Source organism: Ambystoma mexicanum, chromosome 7q (genome assembly GCF_040938575.1).
Source record: "Ambystoma mexicanum isolate Mex_15411 chromosome 7q, UKY_AmexF1_1, whole genome shotgun sequence".
In the NCBI taxonomy this organism is placed as follows: domain Eukaryota; kingdom Metazoa; phylum Chordata; class Amphibia; order Caudata; family Ambystomatidae; genus Ambystoma; species Ambystoma mexicanum.
The window spans coordinates 622,305,837-622,328,164 of record NC_090941.1 but is presented as its reverse complement, the minus strand read 5'-3'; the positions used below and the strand labels follow the sequence as shown (position 1 = coordinate 622,328,164).

The window sequence follows — 22,328 nt, the reverse complement described above, 5'->3', positions numbered from 1 at the left end:
ATGGAGGGGTCTGCCATCGTTTGCATTTCAGTGAAATTGGGTCCCCTCCAAGCAATTTTTGACATTTGCACAACGGAGTAGGAAAAGGTTTTAAAGCTGGCAGAAACAGAAATACTGATTCACTGAAATACCCATAATGCACGGCTGCGCCCCATTTACTGTCGCCGACCACGTGCACGTGCGGCAAAGCTTGAACACGGCCTAAACCCTTCCCGAGCTGAGTTGCCTTTGTGCAATTTGCAAACGGTTCACACCTGGGCAGCTCGTGGCGGGACACAGTCCCCAAATAACAGAAGTCACCACAGGAATAAAGAAAAATGGCTCCAGGCACAACAAAAAGATGGGTGGGCCTAAGGCTTAGACATGCATTGCTCTTAATGATACACCTCATATATAATCTGCAAAGGCCAGGGATATATTTATAAACATTTTTGTTAAACAGATGAATTGTATTAATTAGTTCATTTTGGAAACCAACACTGCATGTTTAATAATTCTAAAGACATTTTGTTTGTGCTTAACTCTGACACATATGTATTCGTTTACTCCATGCAAAATGGAAGGCTGTGTGCTTTCTTATGCCTTAAGGGAAAATAACACTTGTGCGTAATCACCTGCAGTCAGCTCTGACGCATTTGAGTTGTCAAAGCCAGCGCTTCTGTGGTGTTGAAAGGAAGCAACCAACTATACAACCAGCAGGGTGTAGGCAGCGTGTGGCACTCCAGACGTGCTGGCCTACAGGTCCCATGAGCCCTAGCCTTTGTAGTCAATGGTGAGAGATGATGGGAGTCATAGGCCAAAACATCCGAGAGCTGCTTGCTCTGAACAAGAGCGTGTCACGTTGTGATTTGTTTACTTGTTTTAAAATAAATGTACACTGTACTTTTCGAATGACTAACCCGCCATTTCCCCAGCTTTTCAAAGCATAACATGTTAACGTCCTAAACAGAACATTGAAAGGCACAGGTTTCAGAGAGGAGAGGCTCGGCGGCCAATAGCGCGAGAGCAGGACGCAGCACGTACCTTCTTCCTTTGAAAGTTCACATCGAGTTTCATGGAGGCGCACTTGTTCAGCGTGTTCAGCCGCCTAGGAGTGAAGCAGAACCCAATGATTAACATCCCGGCGCTGACAGCGAAGCTCGGCTTCCTGTGCCTCTCGGTCTGGCGACCCTTCCAGGCCTGACCCCCCATCTTCTGCTGCGGCTTGGCAAGCTCAGGCTCCCCCAGGTGACAGAACAGGGTCTATGCGGCCTGCTGCTCTCCCGAGCCTAGGGCCATGTTAATGGCGGCCCCCATCCCTCTCATAGAGTCAGCACCAAATGCCCCAGGGGTTTCAGGCAAGTTCTCGAGTTGGAAGCTGAGGTGACCCTGCCTTGTATCTAGTTTGGAATGATTGGTTAAGCTCACAAGGTGTGCCCATTCATGAAACCCCAGCTTCCCCCTGCCCGTGCCTCATTGGCCAGTAGATGAGCAGGCCCCGCCTCCCCTCCCAGGAAGTTGCCCATTCCACTATGGACAAGGTGATAATGTGCAATAATCCACATATCAGGCAGCTTCCTTGGAATGTTCGCTGTTTACCTTTGACCTAATCATAGCCCTTGCATTTTGTAATTAACAGCGTTACATTAAACCCCTCAGCTTTTCGAGAGCTAATCCACGGAAATCACCTTCAAATGCACTGATTCGTTTACAATCATCAGTCGGGCCGGCTGCAACCAAAGCCATCAGCTAAATACACATCTCTCATTGTTCGCTTCGGGCGGGCACGCGACAAGAAAGTGCACTCTGGCACTTGCCCCCAAGATATAGCTACTAAAATATGTATACACGCATAAACCAAACACGAGCACCAACACCACCGAATCAGCTACACAAACTCTTCGGGAATTAGAAGCGATGTTCTTACAAGTGGGTTCTTGTGTAACAAGATTCCTAGCGAAATGTGTTAATTATAGTGTCTGTATTGGCAATTTATAGAATACACATCACAGACTAAATTGCCTATTGGTACCTGATAATAGATGCAATAATTACCAAACTAAATGCTACCCATTTCATTGGCTAGCAAGGATGAAAGCCGATCTGTTCCTGCCAGGTGTGAAAAAGTGATCTGTTGTCTGCAGCTGCGGTGGAACCTACTGAGCTATCATACTTTTCCACCACTCACTGACGGCGCGCACAAGGGAAGCCACATTCGAAATAACGATAAGGATCTCACTGCTGTGTCATGAAATGGGGGTACATCTAAAATGCATGTGGAGGACTGCCAGGAACAGGGCTTTGGTAAATGTGAGGCACTGTGGTACACGATCTGAATCTTGCACTACAGTAAACTACACACCTCCACACCCGTACTAAGTAAAAGAACACAGAATATGGCAAAGAAAAACAAAACTGAAAAGGTGACCATTAGCATTCCGAGTCCTGCTACCCGAGCACTGGCATGCAAAATAAACAAGGGTCCAAGTGGCTTACACGATAATTAAGCCATTGGCATATGTTATGATGATTTATACCGCGCACCGCTGCCATTTGCATGGTCTCCAGGTGCTCACGTGGCTCTGTTAGAAAAGTGGGTGGGGTGGTTAGTGAGGGAATAGGGGGAAGGCGTGTCCCTGAACGCTCACACCAGAGCGAATACCACCCGCTAGGGAAGAAAAGCCCAAGTCGATCTTGTAAGGATAACAAGTTTTAATCTCATACACAGATGAGTGCAACCTCAAAGAACGTTGCTGCTAAGAACGTTCTACCAAAAAGTAGTACAAGCAGAATATTGTAAAGAAAAACATTGTCATTCATGACGTAAACATATACAGTAGAAACTCGCGTGGCTGGTTGGTGTGCACCTATACATGATCCGCCTGCTCCATAGGAGATGCCAGGTCATTGGTTCCAGCCCAGTTCGTCCATCTTACATCACGTGGGTGCTTTGGTGATCATCTTCTTCTCACGTCGAAGGTCAAAGAACATATTAACTACACTCCTAAAACAATGCTACTTATCACTATACTGTGCACCTGGCAGGCCTTATGACGGGCACAACGAAGTTTCTGGGGCACTCTAACCTTCACACACACATTTCACTCACTCTCTTCAACACCATCCGGCACCAAGGTCTCCACCCTTGTTTTGAACTATAATGTATCCATCCCAGCACCTCGCAATACAAATCATACGATTGTCGCTCAACAACGTGCACTGTCCGTTCCCTTTGAACGTTTCAGGACTTGTTACTTTGGGGCTGGTGGCCAAAGGGCACCATGCGCCATGGAATTCAGGGATCTTAAAGTTTTGTCAGTTATATGGGCTATAACTTGTGGTCGCCTGGGGATGGGCTGGTCATACTTTGGCCAGTGTGAGATAACATGCATACCAGGTGCCGGTCTGTGATCACGGGGCTGTAGGTCACATTCCTCTTGAGTAAAAAACACATCTTTGCAACACTGTTAGAACAATGAATAGGCATTGTGGTGGTTGGGGGTGTGGGCTGTCCTCATGGGGACTCAGGCATGGCTGGAGATTTCCCTCGTCTCGCAATTTGGGCCTAGGGCATGCAATGCCACATTTACCACGATGGCCTTGTCTTTTACCTATAATTACTAACATTCTACGCAAACTAGCAGTGTTGCCCGCGCCCCGCACTGCACTATGTGGGATGATTATATCTGATTATATTGAAGTGGGGTCCTTTATATTGGGAGGGGGTACTTTTACAGTCTCCCTGCCCCCTGGCCCATCATAGTGCTTTGAATGCTTCACCCCTAACTCTAAAGCTCTTAGGGGGGGTGAGACGGGGCTGCCCCTTCCCAACATTCCCCCTCTTGTTACTTTTACACTAACACACTTTTTAATACCCCTCCGCTCCCTCTGTCTCCTTTCTGCTTCCACGTATGGCTGTGTCTTCTTTATCGGTACCCATGCCCTGCATACTGACCTCAAACTATCCCCACTACATGCATATTCCTCAGGTGAACAATTCATATAGATTCACCCCCCATCCCCTGCCAGGTCCACACAAACCTCTGTGTAATTCTCTACATAAGGGGGTGGACAAATGATAGTGTGGTATAGATGGTCAACTTCATCTCCATACGGGATGGGGAACATTTCATACTTTGAGCCACTCTGTAGAATATCAGTCTGTACTTCACTATCTCTTGCGAGGTGCCTTTGGAACCCCAATTGATACCATCATTCTTGCGCTATGGGGTGCCGTACTAGTACAACATTCAAGGCCCAGTTGGCATGTGCATAAGATAACTAGGATGAACACGATCATGGGCATTAACATCTTCAGGATTGCTCTGAGCCAGGACACTGCCCTATTGAATGCCAAGGTAAACCAGTCACTGTGTACTCCTCCCTCCTTCATGCGAACACCCAGGCCATGGACAGCTGAAATTATGTGGGAAAACGATGCATTCACTTCATGCTCTGGAGGCACAAATGTGCACTAGGAATATCCAATTATTTAGCGAACCCCACCTTCCCTTGCTGTTAACATGCCCAACACATATCGGTTTTGCATCATCATAAGTCTTAATGCACACAACTCAACCTTGATCACATTGAACCCGTGAATGGTCGTTGACAAGACCGGACATGCAAGTACTCTCTGTGGTCTGAAGGGAAAAGGCCCTCCTTTCGCGCTTCTCAAAATTAAGATATTGGCACAAGCAATAGGTTTCCAAAATTAGACGATTTTTTATTTTAGAATTATAAGTATAAACACAAGGCGAAAGACTGTTTAGTTGAAAACATGAAAATTAATGCACATATTGAAAAAGAGTCTTTTTGTCGAAGTTGGATCTAGTCGATGCAAAATTATAATGTTCTTAGTTATTGTCTCTAAGTCTGTGGTAGAATCCAAATGATGCGAAATTATAATGTTCTTAGTTTCTCTCTCGTTAGCGCTGCCTGTGGGAACGGCAGGGGAACGTGCGTGGCCGTGTCGAGGGGCAGTGAGGTTGAGCTGGGTACTTCTGTAGCGCAGTGGGTGCTTTTGGTATTTAAGAGCAGTGTAGCAGCGTGGGGTTGTATTTGGTTTAGCAAAATGGGGGTGGCATACACGGGTCATTTATCGGAGAAGGGGAGAGCTGTGCTAGCTAGCGGTGACTCATTTCATTACTGATTTGACACTTTAAAATGATAGCATGTCTGAGCAAGGTTTTTTCTGCTATGTTGTATTTATCTGTGCATGGGGAAGCCACTGTGACGAGTGTGAGCACGCTAATCTTGAACACATGAGGGTTTTGAATTGAATTGAATTCCCTCCTTCCCTGCAGCTCTCTGGCCGGCCTCCCTTGGCCCCCTTCCTGCCCCTACCTGCAAGGCTAAAAACCTCGGGGTCATCTTCGACTCCACACTCTCCTTCTCTCCTCATATATCTGACGTCTCTAAGAAGTCACACTACCAGCTGCACCTCCTCAGAGGTATTCTTCCCTTCCTCTCCTTCCCCCAGAAGCTCACTGTCTCCCGAGCCCTGGTTCTCTCAAGGCTGGACTACTGTAACAGCCTCTATCTTAATCTGCCTGCCTCCACTCTCCGCCCTCTGCAACTTATCCAGAACAGAACTGCGAGACTTGTCCTTGGCCTCAAGCCCAGGGACCGTATCTCTCCAGGACTGAAATCCCTTCACTGGCTCCCAGTGGCTGCGAGGATTAAGTTCAAAACCCTCTGCATTGTCCACAAGGCCTTCTGGGGCCAGGGACCTAAATACCTTCAACTCTCTCTTCCTAAATATCTTCCTTCACGAGCCCTTCGCTCATCCGTCTCCAACTCCCTCATGGTCAGCCGCTTCTCGAAGCAACGAGCTGGGGGTAGATCTCTCTCCGCAGCAGGGGCCTCCCTCTGGAACAGCCTTCCTGCCTCCCTGAAACTTGAGGAGAACCATCTCCGGTTCCGGAAGCACCTCAAAACCTTCCTCTTCGCTTCTGCCTTCTCTCTCCCTCTCCCCTGCTAAACCTGCTTAACCCCCCACTGAATTCAGCACTAAACCTGCATCTGGGCCACTCTCAGCAACCTCGGTCCAGGGCCCAGCCACTCTCCACTTGCACTGCCTCCCTGGCTCCCCGTGCACTGTGGGACTGTCACTGTACCCTACAGCCCCCTTCCCAGCACTTGCTCTGCACTTACCTCGCACTTGCCACCAGCTGGCCCTTTTTATTTATGATTTATTAATTATTATTTCTTACGCTACTTACCTTGTACTGCACTTTCCCCCCCACCTCCTCCCCCTGCACTTCCTCCTTTTCCCCTTACCTCTGCACTTGCGCGATCTGAATGACACCTGGCCTAGTAGGATCGTTTGTCTGTCTTCCCCTTGTTTCCCTCCCTCCCTGCCTCGTCGCGCCTTGAAACACTTGTGTATAGGCGCGTTACAAATACCATATCATATCATATCATATCAATTATTACCATGTACTTATGCACATAAGAACAACACTTAACAGAGTATTTAAATTTAAACAAATGTTTTTATCGCATGTGTTATATTCAGGGGCCCAGTAGAGGCAAGGAAAGAAGTGGCTAGGGATAATTTTTAGATACAACCTGAAGGGAACTGTCCATTGTGGAAAAAACAGAGCGCCAACAAGACTGGAACACAAAGTACCATGGACCCCAGCAAAGTAGTGGCGTTTGTCCCATTGCAGGACAGGGGCATTGATTCTGTAATAGCACACCTTGGGGGAGAAAGCACGGGTGGAACAAGTGGCAGGCAGCAACAGGTGGTAGAGAAAGCAGGGGAGAAAGAGGGGAGACCCAGGAGAAAGAACGTGGCCCCAAGGACTGCATTCCCTGCTGCAAAAAGAAGAAAAGGGGCACAGGGGGCAAGAAGGAAAGGAGCACAGACAGGTTCAGCCTCACAGTTTCCTATAAATCAGGCTGCAGTGGCAACACTGTAGGAAGTACCACAGCCACCAAAGATCCACAAATGTGCACCCTGAACACAAAATTGAGCACCTGAGTCACCTTGGTGGTGACTCAGGGGGTAGCAATCACCGAGTATTTTGAGGGGGGAGGCTCACAGGTGATGACGCAGGATATCCCAATTACCCAATAATGCATACAATGCCACAGCTCATGACTGCAGCTTTAGTTGCCCCAATATGAGGGGGCACCACGTAAGAATGGAGGGGGCATCCTTGGGGACAGGGGACGTACGCAGGGGAGGTAGCAAGGGCTGGTCCAAACACACAGGGAGGGGCCCACCCCACAGCACAGACTACCCGGCATTCAAAAGTGGCAGTTGGCCCTGAATACAGATAACAACTGGCACATGCCAGGGCAATGGGCATTTGGACAAGGTGCATCGGGCTCGGTGGAGGCCCATGGAGGAGCTAGCAAGTAACTTGGTGGGGCCAATGGTAAATACGATTGCCCCAGTATTAGGGGCACTCCCTCAGAACATGGCAGGTCCCAGACAGGGACGCACACAGTGGTAAACTGGAATGGCACAGATCTGGGCAACCCTCTCTGGACAGGGCAGGGGGAGACAGCCCTGAATACTGGTATCATGGGTGCAGCAGCATTTGGGACCGGAACGATGGGGTTACAAGGAGGTGCAGGTGTGCCTACAACAAGCATTCCAGGAGGTGATATGAGGGCACCAGCGGCCCCCATAAAAACCCCTCAGGGGCTCACATGGCACATTTTGGCAGAACTAAAAGATAACATTTCAAAAGATAAACTCATAGATATATTCTCATTGTTGAATTACACTGTATCTGAAGAGGTGAAGGAGGCCAAGGATGGTGGGGGGGAGGGGGCAGAGGGAGAGGAAAAGAAGGTCCAGGTAGAAAAGTCTATCTCATACTGGACAATATGTTTTGCAATATTTGTAGCAGTGATGGTTGAAAAACTCCCTGAATTACATCAAAAGGTATGGTCCTACTTACTCAATACTCCATTTACAGGGAATGTACATTTGGCACATGGCTCAGTTATAATGAGAGGTACAGGACATCAAAGGTAGGAAGCGTGCAGCTAGATTGGGGGACCACAGAGCTCTGGACCTCTGGGCCAGTTGCACCAGCGTTCACCAGCAAGGGTGGGGGGCAAAGGGTCTGGACACAGGGGGCCTGGACACAAAGGCAAGGGCTGTCCTTTCAGACCCCACCCCAAGGGCGCGGCAGAATAAAAGGGCACGTGCTGGGCATACAACACCAAGTCATGCACCAGCACAATATGCAGATTTAAGCATGCATGCTATTTCTGTGGGCTGCCAGGGTACCCCGAGCAGAGATGCAACAAGGGAGCACAAAAATAACTAATGACAACATTGGGCAACAGGCACCCCTGCCAACACCTATGAAAGTGGATGTGCTGCGCTTAAGGGCTAATAAGTACCCCAGGTTAGCAGATGCACAGTTGTTAGTAGTGGCTTTCTCAGGGGGATTTTGCATTCCGGTGAGGGTTTTCCCACCCCCAGCGTTGCCAAAGAACCAGTTCTCAGCAGCAAGTGACAATAAGGTACTGATGGAAAAAATTGCAAAGGAACAGAGAATGGGGACGATAGGGGGCCCATTTACACATCCCCTTTCCCCTCCTTTGTTTGCTCCCCAGTTGGTATTGTGCCCAAAAAAGAGGAAGGGAAGTTTAGAATGATTCACAATCTATCATTCCCTAAAGAGGAGTCAGTGAATGACGCAATTAAAGAAGAGATATGCTCAATAAGATAGGACCACTTAATGACTCTCTCGGTCAGTTACGGGTGCTTGGTAAAGGGGCCCTTCTGGCAGATGCAGACATAGAAGCAGTTTTCAGGCTACTAACAGTCCACCCGGAGGACTACCGACTGCTAGGTTTTCAGGCAAGGGGAAAGTATTACTTTGAGAAATGCATGCCTATGGGCTGTTCCATTTCATGCAGTGTTTTCAAGACCTTCAGCTCCTTTTTAGAATGGGTCACAAAATGGCAGTGGAAAGGGGCTAGAGTGGTGCATTACCTGGACGATTACTTGTTTATGGGCATATACCACTTTATTATCAATTTAATAAAGCATGGCAACCTGGCAGACATCGGACTGATGCTTGCACACTCACAAACAAACTTGATTACACAGTGGTCCTATACCCCAACATGCATCATCTATGACATCCTACGTGGCAAACTGTAAAACCTATTGACGGGAGGGATTGGTTAGGGGAACATATCTACCTATTGGAATACATATGGGTTAGTACTTCATTGGCTGCCCCTTATTTGTAGGACACACCTTGAACTACCTCTAAACATGCATAATACTGATTATAGTGGACAAAATGGCAGCTGATTGGACTATACAACATTGTATAGCAGGTTGCCCCATAGACCCACTGATTGGTTGGGATTCCCACCCACACTTGGACTTTCGGCTCTGCTAGAAGCATGTAAGCAAAATGAAACCCAGATGCTTGAGTCACGTCAGATTACTCCCCACTTTCCCAATTAGTCCGTCATCTCTCATCAGTCCAACCATAAGCCAACATTTCCCGTCTTTAGTTGACCTTGTAGCCTTCTCTCTGTTCTAGGACATTCAAGGGAGTATGAGCACAGCACTATCTTCAACCGAGGCTTGATGAATAGCCCTTGTTTTCGACTTTTGCATCAGGTGTGAGACTGCAAATGTGTCAATTTCAACCTCCCATTTACTGCTATTTGATACAATTATGCTGGGTGTTATTGCTCCTTCTGGCCTCAAGAGACTTGCTCACTCCATCGTGTAGGACCCTTATCCATTCTTAGGTGTCCAATACTTGGCTGTTGTAAATGTTGTCTTCTTCTTTAATCTAAAAGAATTATGTCTCACGTTCATGACTTATCCGTCTGCCTCCCTTTGTGTTTTTCAGCTAGTCCTTGAAATAGCATCCTTGATCCCAGGCCAACCTAAACTCCTCTTTGTTCTGCCCACAAAGCTGTTTTCCAGCATCGCCTGACTCTGCACCCCTGTTATGTTTCTGAGGTAGCTGGAATTAATCTTTGCACAAGCCAGCGTCCATTTTCCTATCATGACTGTCCTTGCTATGTTATATTTTCCTCTATAACAAGATTCTAAATGTCTCATCTACCTTGCGTTACTGCATGTTTAAACTTATTTGTTAGCAAATTACTTTATTTTCTTTTGCATACAAGATTACTTATCACTTTGTACATGTCCCTCTGTCACTTCAGGTACATCGTTATTCTTAAGTATTTTTATATCGGTTCAATATGTCCTCATATATCTTCTTCATGACATCACTCTGCCCTCTTCAGATGTCGCTCAGCACTTCATGATATCAATGGTGCGTGCAGACATCCTACCACTCTTTCAGTGCGATGGGTACATACTATTCGGTTGTCTCAGTGCATATCGTCTCTCGTACACTCAATGCAGTATAGGGACAACACAGGGGGCCCCACACACAGCTCTTCTCCTGCTGTTCCAGTATGTCAGCAGTGAGAGGGCGGGAGTTGGGTAAATGCATCTACCTGCTCCTCTACAACTAAAATCACGTTATTGGGGATTGAAATTGAATCAGTGAAGGGAATATGCCAGCCCCAGTAGGCAGAATGGAAGAGTTCCGGGACTCAGTGTACATATGTCTCCAGGCGAGGAAAGTAGCATTAGCACAATTGCACTGTCTGGTGGAGGCAAATAAACTTTGGTTTTAGGATCACCCAGATGGGGTGCCATGGCTGGGGCTATGTTGGGCATTAAACAAAAACCACCACCATACTAGACTGTACGCCTCTGTCAACGGTGACCTAAAAATCTGGGATGAATATCTGTCTGACTACAACAGGATCCAAGTGTGGCTTTAAAAAGCACTCCCCAATGAAAAGGGATTGGGCTCTACACCAATGATGCAGGCGGTGTGGGTTTTAGGGCCATATGGAGGAGCAAGTGGTGTGGGGTGTTGTGGACATAGTATTGGTTCACTAAAGGTCTCACTAGGAACCTAACTTTTCTGCAATTGTTCCCCATCATAGTGGCTCTGACAATATGGGGTGAGGGCCTCTGGGGAAAGCATGTGGTTTTTTGGTCAGACAGCATGCCAGTGGTGATGGCAATAGACAATCAAAGGGCATCTTGCCCCATGGTACTTAAACTACTGAAGCACATGGTATTGATTTGTTTGAAAAAAGGGGTGCATTTTCGATCAAAGCATATCCCTGGCGTGCTCAATAATGCTGCTGACGCAGTATCTCGTTTCAAGATGCATGAGTTTTGGGCATGGTTGCCTATGGCAAAAAAAGATGACCCAATTCCCTGACATTCTCTGGCATTTTGGTGCCCCGACTTAGCACCACTGATCACTGGGCCACTCACCAAGAAGACAAAAACAGCATATGAGAAAGCATTTCAGGAATACAGGGAATTCTCCGGGAAAAATGGGGAGGGGAGAGTTGCTTCACAGGGACACCTTGATGGCTTTTCTGGGGCACTTGTACAATTCAGGGGTTTCAGCAGGGATGGCAAAAGGAAACCTGGCTGCAATTAGGTTTCTAGCAGGCCTACAGGAAGTAGCAAGCCCGCCCAATGATTTCACTGTTAAAAAAGCGCGGGCGGGATGACGTAGATTGGGGGGGTTAGGAAGGCAGACTCTAGGCGACTCCTCAACCCCAGGAAACTGGAGCACATGGTGCAGGGGCTAGGGGGATATGCAGGGACGTATATGAGGTGTCTCTGTTCAGGGCCGCCTTTGTCACAGCCAACTTTGGTGCACTTAGGTTGGGGGAGATAGAAGGGGCTGCCAGGACGGACGAGTCAGGGGATTAGCCCTGTCCCACATCCATTTTCTGGTCCCAATTTGGGGTACCAATTCATGTGAGAAAGTCAAAGACCAACCAGGAGGGAAAAGGGGCAGACCTCTACTTAGCCAGCTATGGGGTTCAGGGTATTTGTCCAGTGGCTGCCCTCAGCGAGATTATCACCCTGAGGGGTGGCAGGGCGGGCCCTCTTTTCTGGCACCAGGACCATCTTCCAGAGATCCACTTTAGCTGCAGGCTTGGGGGGGGGGGCTGGGGTTCGCCCCCCAATCATTTTGAATAGGGGCTGCTACAACAGCGGTGGAATATGGTCTCTGGGGGGACAAAATCATGAAACCACAGAGATGGAAATCCAGGGCTTACAAAGGGTACATGAGGCCACACATGTCCTGCTAGCACTGGGGGGCATCAGGGACCATAGTTGAGGGGGGAGCAGAAGATGGTGGGACACTGGTGAGGATACATCTGATGTGAAGTGCAACATTGCCTATGAATCTGTCTAACATATCACTCTCTTATATTGCACGTAGAGGATGTCACTGGGCCCGAGGTCTGGGTGATCAGTCACTCCTTCGTAAAGCAATTGGAGGAAAGGCTGAGACAAGACCATAAGGCGCTTGAGTGCACAGAGGTGACAATCCGCTGGATCGCGAGAGGTGGAAGGAGGCTAGGCCAGGTGAGGAACATCGTGACCAAACAGAAGGCCACATATTGGCTGCCCGAGCTGGTTTTGGTTATGTTGGTTTTGGTTATGTTACACATAGGGGAAATATTCTGGTGCCCATGGGGCAAAAAGAACTGCAAGCAGCAACGGTCTCACTTTTTGGCTGGATGGGCAGGTTTTGCACGCAAGTAGTGATCGCTTGGTTACAGATCATCCCAAGGACAAGGTGGGGAGTTCCAGGCTCGTCTAGGCTCCTGAACATCTCAGCAAGGAAACTGAACAATGAACTGGCCCGGTTGTCAGGGGGCTGGCTGAGAGTGGTAGCATATGGACTGTTGAGAGGAACAGACAATGTTGGCAGTAATATGCACTACTCAAGCCGGGGGGAGCACCCCCAACCAGTCGGTTGAAGATCCTGTGGCAGGTGGGGGTGGACCATGTGGTCATTGATTTACCACTCCTTGGGCGACGCTGAGGCCAGTATAGGCAGTGGCGAGGGCACAGTCTGCCTCTCACTGAGTGGTGCCGGGCCAACGGGGGTCCAATAGGGAGGTGGCTAAAGGGGGGTGGGGCCAGGAGGAGGAAAGTGTCAAACAAGAGACGCGTGTCTCCTGGGATCACCCCAACAACGGATATGCCGGGGAGGTCTGCAACAACATAGGGGCGACCTCTCTGTGGTACAATGCCCAGGGGGGTGGAGTTAGCAGTTCCACCTGGACCACCTGTCACTCTGAGGAACCACTGTATATATGTGAATATGATTTGATATGTATCTGTGATGATTATGCATTTTACCTTTCTAGGGTCACGTCTATACTTTGGTGTATTGATGGTTTAGAAGTGTTAAATTAAACGTGGCCATATATAACTCCAAAGAAAGGTGCCTGTGTTCAGATGTCTGGTTCTGCCTCCCTGCCGAGCCCACTTAACTTTGCACCCCCTGTTGCTCACCATATGACCACAATGATGACATCACAGTTTACATCACTGTTTTTTTTGGTGCAAATCTACATTTTTTCACGCTACGTTGTTCAAAAACTTCACTTTTTCCCTATGGAAAATGAATGGACTGAAAACTGTGAAGCTGTGGGGTTTAGTTTTTGTGCTCTAGCACCTTGAAGCGTCTTTTGTGCTAGATGGAATTACAATAATAGATCTTAGACCAAATAATCGGACAGACTCAAAGAGTATGGCAAAGTACTACTTTATTATAAATTGAATAAAGCAGGGTCGACTGGCAGACAGGACTGATGCTTACACACTCACAACCAATTTTGATGACATGGAGGTCTTACAGTCTAATATGGTCAACTATGAAGTCATTCTACATGGCAAAATACAAAACCTTTTAAGGGAAGGGAATGGCGAATGGAATATATCTACTTATAGAACATATAAGGATTAGTGCATCATTGGCTACCCCTTATCTGTAGGGCACACCTTGAACTACCTCTAAATACACACAGTACTGATTACAGTGGACATAAAAACAGTGGATTGGATCCAGCTAAATGATATATTAGGTTGTCCCCCAACCTAACTGATTGGTTGGCATGTTATCCCAACCTTGGACTTTTGGCTCCTTAGTAGTATGTACGTGAAACAAAACTTAGGTGCTTGAATCCAGTCAGACTACTCCCCATTTTCCCAATTAGTCCATCATCTCTCATCAGTAGGCTATCAAACAAAGGGGGTCATTACGAGTATGGCGGTAGGGGCTTCACGGCACCGTTAAAGATGGTGGTGCCGTTAAGCCCCTACCGCCATATTCCGAGGTCCCTTAGAGGGTCCCATCAGGAACGGCTGGTCTGACCAGCTGTTCTTTGCGGGACCCGTTAAGGGACATTGGAGCAAATAACAGGCCCGCAAATTGCGGGCACGTTATTAGCGCCTTCCCCATTCCCATTGAGCCCTATGGGGGTCATTGGGAATGGGGAATGGTTTACTGAATGGGGATTTACCGGGTCCACATAGGTTGGAATGTCCCGGTTAGTCCCCATTCAGTGACACCAGACCTGGACCCGGATTTGGAGGCAGCCATGGCGCTAATAGTGCCATGGCTGCCTCCAAACTCGTAATGACCCCCAAAGTCTTCTTTTTGTAGTTGACCGTGTGCCTGCTCACTGTTCTGGAACATTCAAGGCAAGGGAGTGTGAGCCCACCACTATCTTAGCTTAATGCTCTAATGAATAGCCTTTGTTTTCGACTTCTGAGTCACATGTGAAGAGACCACAAATGTGTCCATTTCATCCTTCCATTACTGCTATTTGATTCAATTTATGCAAGGTTTTGTTGCTCCTCTTGGCCTCTAGAGACTTGCTCACTCTATCTCATATGAGCTTTATACATTTTTAATTCACCAACAGTTTGGCTCTCACAAATGTTTTCATCCTCTTCCATCTATTGAAGAATGTCACACATACAGAGCTTATCGATGTGCTCCCTCTGTGCTTATCCTTTGAAAATAGCATTGTTAACTCAAGGCTAACCTTGACTCATTGTCGGCTCTGTACACTAAACTGTTTTCATGCATCTCCTGATTCTTACAGCCTCAGTCTGTCTCTGAGGTAGCTTGGCAATGTTCAACGTGAGTCAGCATCCATATTACTAATATGGATGTCCTTGCCACGTTATATATTTCTTTTCTTTTTTTAGTTTATTTTCTTATATATTTCTCTATAGCAAGCTTCTATATGTTGTTTTTCTACCCTGCATTACTGCATATTTACAATTATTGGTCAGTAAGCTACTTTATTTTCTTTAGATCCATTATTACTTTAGCTTTAGGTACATGTTACTCTTAGTGCTTCAGTTACATTGTTACTTTGTTTTTTCATATCGTTTCAACATAGGTTCATATATCTTCTTCATGACATTACTTTGTCCTTTTCAGATTTCATCTTAGCCTACGCCCATGATGTCCACAGATGCATTCTGACATCTTGGCAGGCAACATCCTTCCATGTAGCATTGTTCCATATGACATCCTTGCACACTTTCAGTACAAGGGTACATTCTATTTGGCTGTCTCAGTGCATAATGTTTCTCATACACTCAGTGCAGTATAGGAACGATGTAGGGGGTCCATCTACGACTCCGCTTTGACTGTTTCAATATGACGGCAGCAAGGGGTGCAAACTGGCTGGATAGCATCTACCTGCTCCTCTTCATAACCTTTTCATGTTATAACAGTTTGTTCTCAAATGTGGGGGGTCCTTGACAAACACTTGGTTTTGAAAATTTCATCCAAACCCATTCAGCAAGTCAAAAAGTTATTAACATTAGAATTCTGACAGAAAATGTCTGCTTTTTCCTTTCTGAAATGCCTCTCAGCCTTTGTGCTGAAAAGCACCATGGGAGATGCAGCAATTTTTTGGGGAGAAGGAGACACCCCCTACTCTGTCAAATATTTAAAAAAGTACTGGATGGAATAACCCCAAACCACAAAAGTATCGCAAGTCAACGCTTCGTGCCCGCATTGTTTCAAACCTGGTCCCAATCTGTGTCTGTGCGGTCGAGCAAACATTGACCTTTTTTGGCCGAAGGTGATTTTTAAATTTTCTTAATACATTTTTAAATTTTTAATGGACCCTTCCCAAACTTTCCAACTGTGAGGGGCATACTAAATTACTTGGTATTTAACTCTAGTTCTCCCAATGTTGGCGTTTAACAAAATTTGGGGGGCTTTGTTTGTATTTTCAGAAAAGAATTCAAAATGGGAAAAAGAAATTAAGACTAAACGTGTTGCACTGTTGTCGTAATCCCGCTCATGAAACATATCCAGCTTGAATCCATTAGTGACCAGGTGAGTGGAGAAAAACTATGAGGCTGAGTGATACCAGAAGGGGGTTGGAGGGGAGCAAGGAAACAAAGAGGATGACTCGGTCGCACTGGAGTTATAAAACATGAGTAGAACACACCCTCCTTGTTTCTCTGGGGATGCTGATGCCAGGAAGTGACAGCACGCACCTAAGCTGCTCCCATATGGCTCTATCCGGATGCCACACACCTATATTCCTTTGCCTGCTCAGTTTTCAAACAAGCTTAAGGGAGGGTTTCAGCGAATGTTAAACTGATTAAAATGCTGCGCAGGAAAATAGGTTTCAGCATGTGCTCCTTAAAAAACGATCCTGCAATTTTGTACTCTGTTTGTATTAATTCTGTAAAAGGCATTTCAGAAGAGCACACCACAGCGTTATGCCATGAAACAAGGAAGGCCTTCTTCCCATCGCTCAATGCCTTATTTTGTGGAACCAATTGATCTGCTGGAGCGGTGCTACCTTACCCACTGCATGACTTGGGGGCGCTTTAAATTGGACTTCCTCCTTTGGACCAACGACAAGAAAATGAACGTTGGCAAAATGCCACCAAGAGCAATAGCCAGGCTGAACAATCTTCCTGCTAATTCATTATGCTACGTCTTTTAAAGTCTAACAGCGACAAATCGGCATCTGGCAACCATTTTAATTAAATGAATTCCTTAGCGACAATCGAACAACAATTAAAAGCCATGTCCTCCTATGGGGTTAACCTGAGAGATGTCAAAGGATTTTGCAGATGAGGTGTATAACCGGTTATTGATGCTTGAGTGTATTGCTGCCATGCTGGAGACATATCCCTGGTTAATTACACCAAGTCATGAGAGGTGACCATATTAGAATATGGTGAAGTCCTAAATCAGCTCCCAAGTGGGGAGTGTTCAACTCTTTTAGCAAATCCACCTACTCGAACCACCTGAGACAACCGGGCAACTTAATCATGGGCAAAGGGTAAATGTTGGGTCAACAGTCGACTCGGCCAAAAATAGAACCCACATCCTCCAACATTTGGCTCCTGGTAAGGCTGGCACAATTAGATTTTGTTTTCTAAAATAAAATGACACCACCAATGGAAAGAAAAAAATGTGTTGTGGGGGCGTTTTTGAGCACATCTCCATTGTGGCATGTAAAACGCTTCCCTTCTCTCGAGGGCAACGTGCGTGCTATATTAACACCCCAAATGAAGTAAATAAAATAATGTTAAAAATGGTTCAATTCTGCCATGGTAGCGTTTTGCCATAAAACAATAATACGTGTCTAGTGTGCAGTTTAATTGTTTACACCAGAGGCCTTAACTTTGCTGGATGAGACCCAACCCACATAAAACGACCCCCACTTCACGTTACCCGGTCTGAATTCAATGAAACAAAGACACACACAGACACACTACAGACACTCGCACAAGCACTGGCAGTTGTATTTTTTTTTCCACCACTCTTCTGTGCGAAAAAAATGGCTTTACTTTTGTCTCAGCCCCTTCCAATGTTTTGGGAAGCCTCTGCCAACCAATTAGAGGATTAGCAATCAGATGCGCCGGTTTATCTGGTGCCAGGATCCCAAATTAAACCCAGTCTTCTTGAACCCTTAACACGCGCTGGGCGTGTGCCAGCAGCAGCGACACATAGCTGCCCTTGTTTGCTTGCACCAGTCAGTGGAGTGACAGCCAGCAAACCTCTATGATACAAACACGCCTCTGCAAAGCCCAGACCAGGCCACCGGGAAGCTGCACTCATTTAGGCCCCGCCCCAGATTTCAGAGCCGAGGCACGTGACCGTGGAAGTGATAAACAAGACATCTTTGCATGAAGGACATGTTTTAAACAAGCGCATAACACATGCAGGGAATGGGTCTGCTTCTGTTATTTCTCTTTGTTACTTTCCCTCCTAGAATCAGTCTCCCCATTACTCACTGCGTGAATGAAATTGGAGCATCCCGTACTGGGGTATTTTATTGCCAATGTTTTTTTTCTTTTTACTATAAGGTGGCGCTTTACTGCAACCTATAAAGCGAAACTAATGCATTGCTGTACAGCACGGGTCTGCAACCTGCCTCTCTCCAGACATTGTGGACTACTATTCCCATGATCCCCCATCTTTGACTATGATCCCCCATCTTGACATCTTGAGAGCCAAAGGTTGCAGACCCCTGATGTACAGCAAGGGGGAGATGGCATATGAGGATGGACACAATGCTGCTAGGTTTTTTTTGGGGGGGGGGGCGGGGTATTTACCCACCCATTGACTGCCCATGGCCACTCTAATTCTTATGGTCATTTCGACCCACTTCCAGCCCATCCCCGCCCAAAACACACACTTCGGGGAATCTCTTTGAGATAACTTAATCATGCCTTAAAAATCAAACTTTGCACTGGTAGTATCTGACAGTTTTTTTCAAAGCAGTCTTCTGAGAGATAATGGTTTAACTGGTGCTGTAAATGCACTACTGGTGTAATAAACATTTCTTAACCAGGTATGTAGCCACTTGAATTATAAGCACTATGGGTGTCCTTCAATGAAGTCCTTTTAAAAACAAGCATTGGCAAAGGAAAGAGTTTCAGCTTGTCTATAGGTATTAAATAGGTGTTTGTCGGGCGCTGCTAACATATGCCCAGGTACATGCACCACTTCAAGCTAGCATTAATGGCCAGTTAATACCATTATGGCAATGCCTGGAAAATACCATTCCCATATCTACACAAAAGCCAACACTGTTGGCATTGCCAATGCTGGTTTGCTATTACCTTTAAGCCCCCATGGAATTGGGCATTCTCATTTGCCGGGAGTGGAAATCTGGTGTACTACTGTGTATGGATCTGTAGGTAAACATGAACTCTTGCCTTGCCATGGGATCGGCCCAGTGCTTTGATGTCTAGTAGGCAGCAGGAGTACAGGGGCCTCCAGCACAGACTAAGATGAATGTTTACCAGCGTTAATATATACATGTGACCTTTTGCAGAGTGCAATTTGTTTTTAATATGAACTGTTCATTTCTAGGTGCTGGCTATGCATGCCTAAAACGGGACAACCAAGCACAATGGGGTTGCTGCGTCAACTGTCTGCTTCACTGGTCCAGTACAACCAATTTCTATGATGATAGTCATGGAGCATGGGGCAGACCGTATTTGCATAGGGCGTGACCCAGCTGAGAGAAGTGGAGACATCCACCCATGGGGATTTCTCTCCAGCAGAACCCCTCACACCCACGCTCCATCCCTCCCTCTTTCAATGGCTTTGTCGTCCGGCATGGGTCTGCTCGGTAGTAACTATAGTTACAACCTGGTGAAGGGACACAGTTGGCTAGGATACGATCCGGCAGGCCCTACTTAAACATGCATTATATGGACCAAAATAAAATACCTGCACTCCAAAATTTCAGGGAAACACCACTCAATAGAGGAAAAAGTAGCACATTTCTAGTTCATGTCTATTGTGTTTGTTGGTGTAAATTACAGACCCAATCTAGCGATGAGGGTCACTTGCTTGAAGACATAAGGAAGCTCAGTGGAAGGTACTTTGCACACGCCCTCTTGTACATACTGAGCTTGTTGCAAGCCTAAGCTAAACCACTACTTAGATAAAGACATACAAATGTATCCTCGTGTACACTTCTCCTTTTACCCATTTTTCAAGGTGAAAACCATTTCTGTTTAGGTAGTATGTTAGGAGCATTTATATATCCCAAAATGTGAGACGGATACAAAATTGTAATGTTTTCAACATTAGACATTTTATTAAAGTAAAGGGGCTTGGATATCAACTTTGGATTTCAACTGTGCCTAGATATATATCTGTCCCTATCATAAACAGAGTTTCCTACCTATGAAGCCAACTAAAGGTCAGTCTGTGTTGCGTCGTCAAAAGTAGACAAACTGTCCTTGTGTCCAAAACATATCTGACCCTCGCACTAAAAATGAACCACAAAATATGCAAGGTAAATGTCTCCGCTTTATATTCAATAAAAAGTGTGCGGAAACCAACCTATGTAAATTCAACAAAAACAATCCATGTATCCAGGATTAGTTCCCGTGCCCTGACCTGTTTCAGGTAGAATATAAAACGTGTTCAGTTCAGACAATAGTTCCTTAGGAGTGGTAGACATTTCTCTTTCATATAACACTTCCTTATGATGATGAAACATTTCTCTTCCAAACAATGGTGATTTTTTTTAAGGATGGCAAAAGTATCTCTTGGCAACTTAAGAAATTATGCTTTAACACTTTCTTAGGGATGATGATGAAATTATCTTTTCCAAACAGTGACTCCCCAAGAACAGTAGAGCTGTCTCTTCTGCACTACACCTTCTTAAGAATGACAAAGAGCATCTTTTCAAAGCAGTGGCGATTTTTTTAAGAATGGTTCAAATTGTCTCTTCAATTCAATGATTTATTAAAGAAAGTCTCCTGTTATATTCCCCTACCAGGAACCCCCTTCTCAATGTCCTTTCTTTTCAAACAACTTGGTCTCCTGGTATACTCGCCTGCCAGGAATCCTTTTTCAAAAATGTTTTTTCTGTATAAAAAAACTATATATGGATTACCTGGTATATTCCCCTACCAGGAATTCCTCCTCTGGGTTTTTGACGATCCCCTGGTATACTCTCCTGCCAGGTTACACGCCCAAAGGTCCTCTGGGTTATGAAGAGCCACTGGTGTTCTCTCTTGCCAGGTATCTTCCCTTCCCAAAAGTCTCACTGCCTGATGCACTCCTTCCACAAGGTATTCTAACAATCTTTCAGTTCTCTTGGTATCTTTAAGTATAACATAGTGGTATTGTTTCACTTTCTATACTCTTTTGGCTCCAGGTATTACACGCTCCAACTTCCCCCATATTGGCATCCCTTATATGGAGACTTGTTCAAGTTTTGATTGCTATCTTCATTGTTAGCATTCATTGTCTTGTGGCAATAGTTGTTCCAATCTCCCCTATACTGACTTTTCATATGTGAAGATTTGCACAGTTCTTGCCCTTTAACTACTTAGTTACAATTAATTTGCTCATGACAACATTTACTCCGGCTTCTCCCATATTGACGTCTCATATATGGAGACTCAGGTAAATTCAGTGTTTGAATATCACTTATTTAAAGTGATCTCCCAATTGTTAATTTGCCTGGTGGCACGCCCCAGGGCTACCAATGCTCTTTGGCAGACTCATCGGTATTCTCTTGCGTGTCCCACCCGTGGCATAGAGCTGCAGCGATGTCTATGCTGTGATGAATTTTCCCCGCTTAGCTGGCCCTCTTGCAGTGCTCCTGAAATCTTCTCTGACATCCGCTGATGGAACTTCTGCTTTTCACTGTGGCCGTGGCTCAGCTAATTGATATTACAACCATTAGTCTGCACATTGATGGTTCTTCTGCTCCGCATGAACTAATTACTCACCCTCCTCGTCCCAGTACTAAAGGTTATATGAGAGTTGGAGTCCAAAGGAGTTTTGCACCTTTTGGAGTTATTTTGTTCTAGGTTTTTGTTCACATCAGAACCAATATTAACAGGAGATGTTAAATGAGCATTATGTGAATGATATCCTGCCTAAGGTGTTTGGAAAAAAGGGGTTCTAGGATTTTATCACTGGAAGGATTGACCTAATGATATGCCATCAGGAATTTAGGTAGCATATGGTCATTCAAATAAATGGAGAAATACAGCGTCCCTCCTAATGAGGTCACCACATCTCCCTGACAGCCATCTCCTCCCATGTGATCCTCCCTTATAATACCACCCCCAGGATCAGGTAGCAGCTGCTGTCCCCTGGCCACATGGGAGGAGATTTTAGGCTGGGGGTCAGTGATGTCTCAGCAGGAGTCATCACTGAACCACCAAATTGATTTCTTTGATATCAGGAAAATAGGGGCCTGATGGAGGTTCAGGCTCATGGATCAGCCAGAGGAAAGAGTCACGTCATCCTCTGCTGTCCTGTACCTTTGGGAATCACTTCATTTGCATTTGTATTTGTATTTATTGAAGAAAAATGCCAGTGCTTTTGAAGTGAAGCACCGTGAAAAAGCACAGCAAAAAGTAAACAGAGCAATCCCTTGGCACAGTGCTTTACAATAGTGAATCCTGATTAGTGAGCAGGATCTGACCTAGGTGATGGAGTAGGCAGATACTAGTG

General features: G+C 46.0%; 1 protein-coding gene across 3 annotated transcripts in view; it reads right to left on the bottom strand.

The window, feature by feature from the left end:
• Nucleotides 1-22,328, bottom strand: part of STARD13 (StAR related lipid transfer domain containing 13) — a 634,151-nt gene that overhangs the window by 31,556 nt on the left and 580,267 nt on the right. For all 3 annotated transcript variants that reach the window (XM_069640770.1, XM_069640769.1, XM_069640771.1), the window contains exon 4: nt 1,024-1,087. In XM_069640770.1, the coding sequence (XP_069496871.1) occupies nt 1,024-1,087 (64 nt within the window). The remainder of the gene's footprint in view (nt 1-1,023; nt 1,088-22,328) is intronic.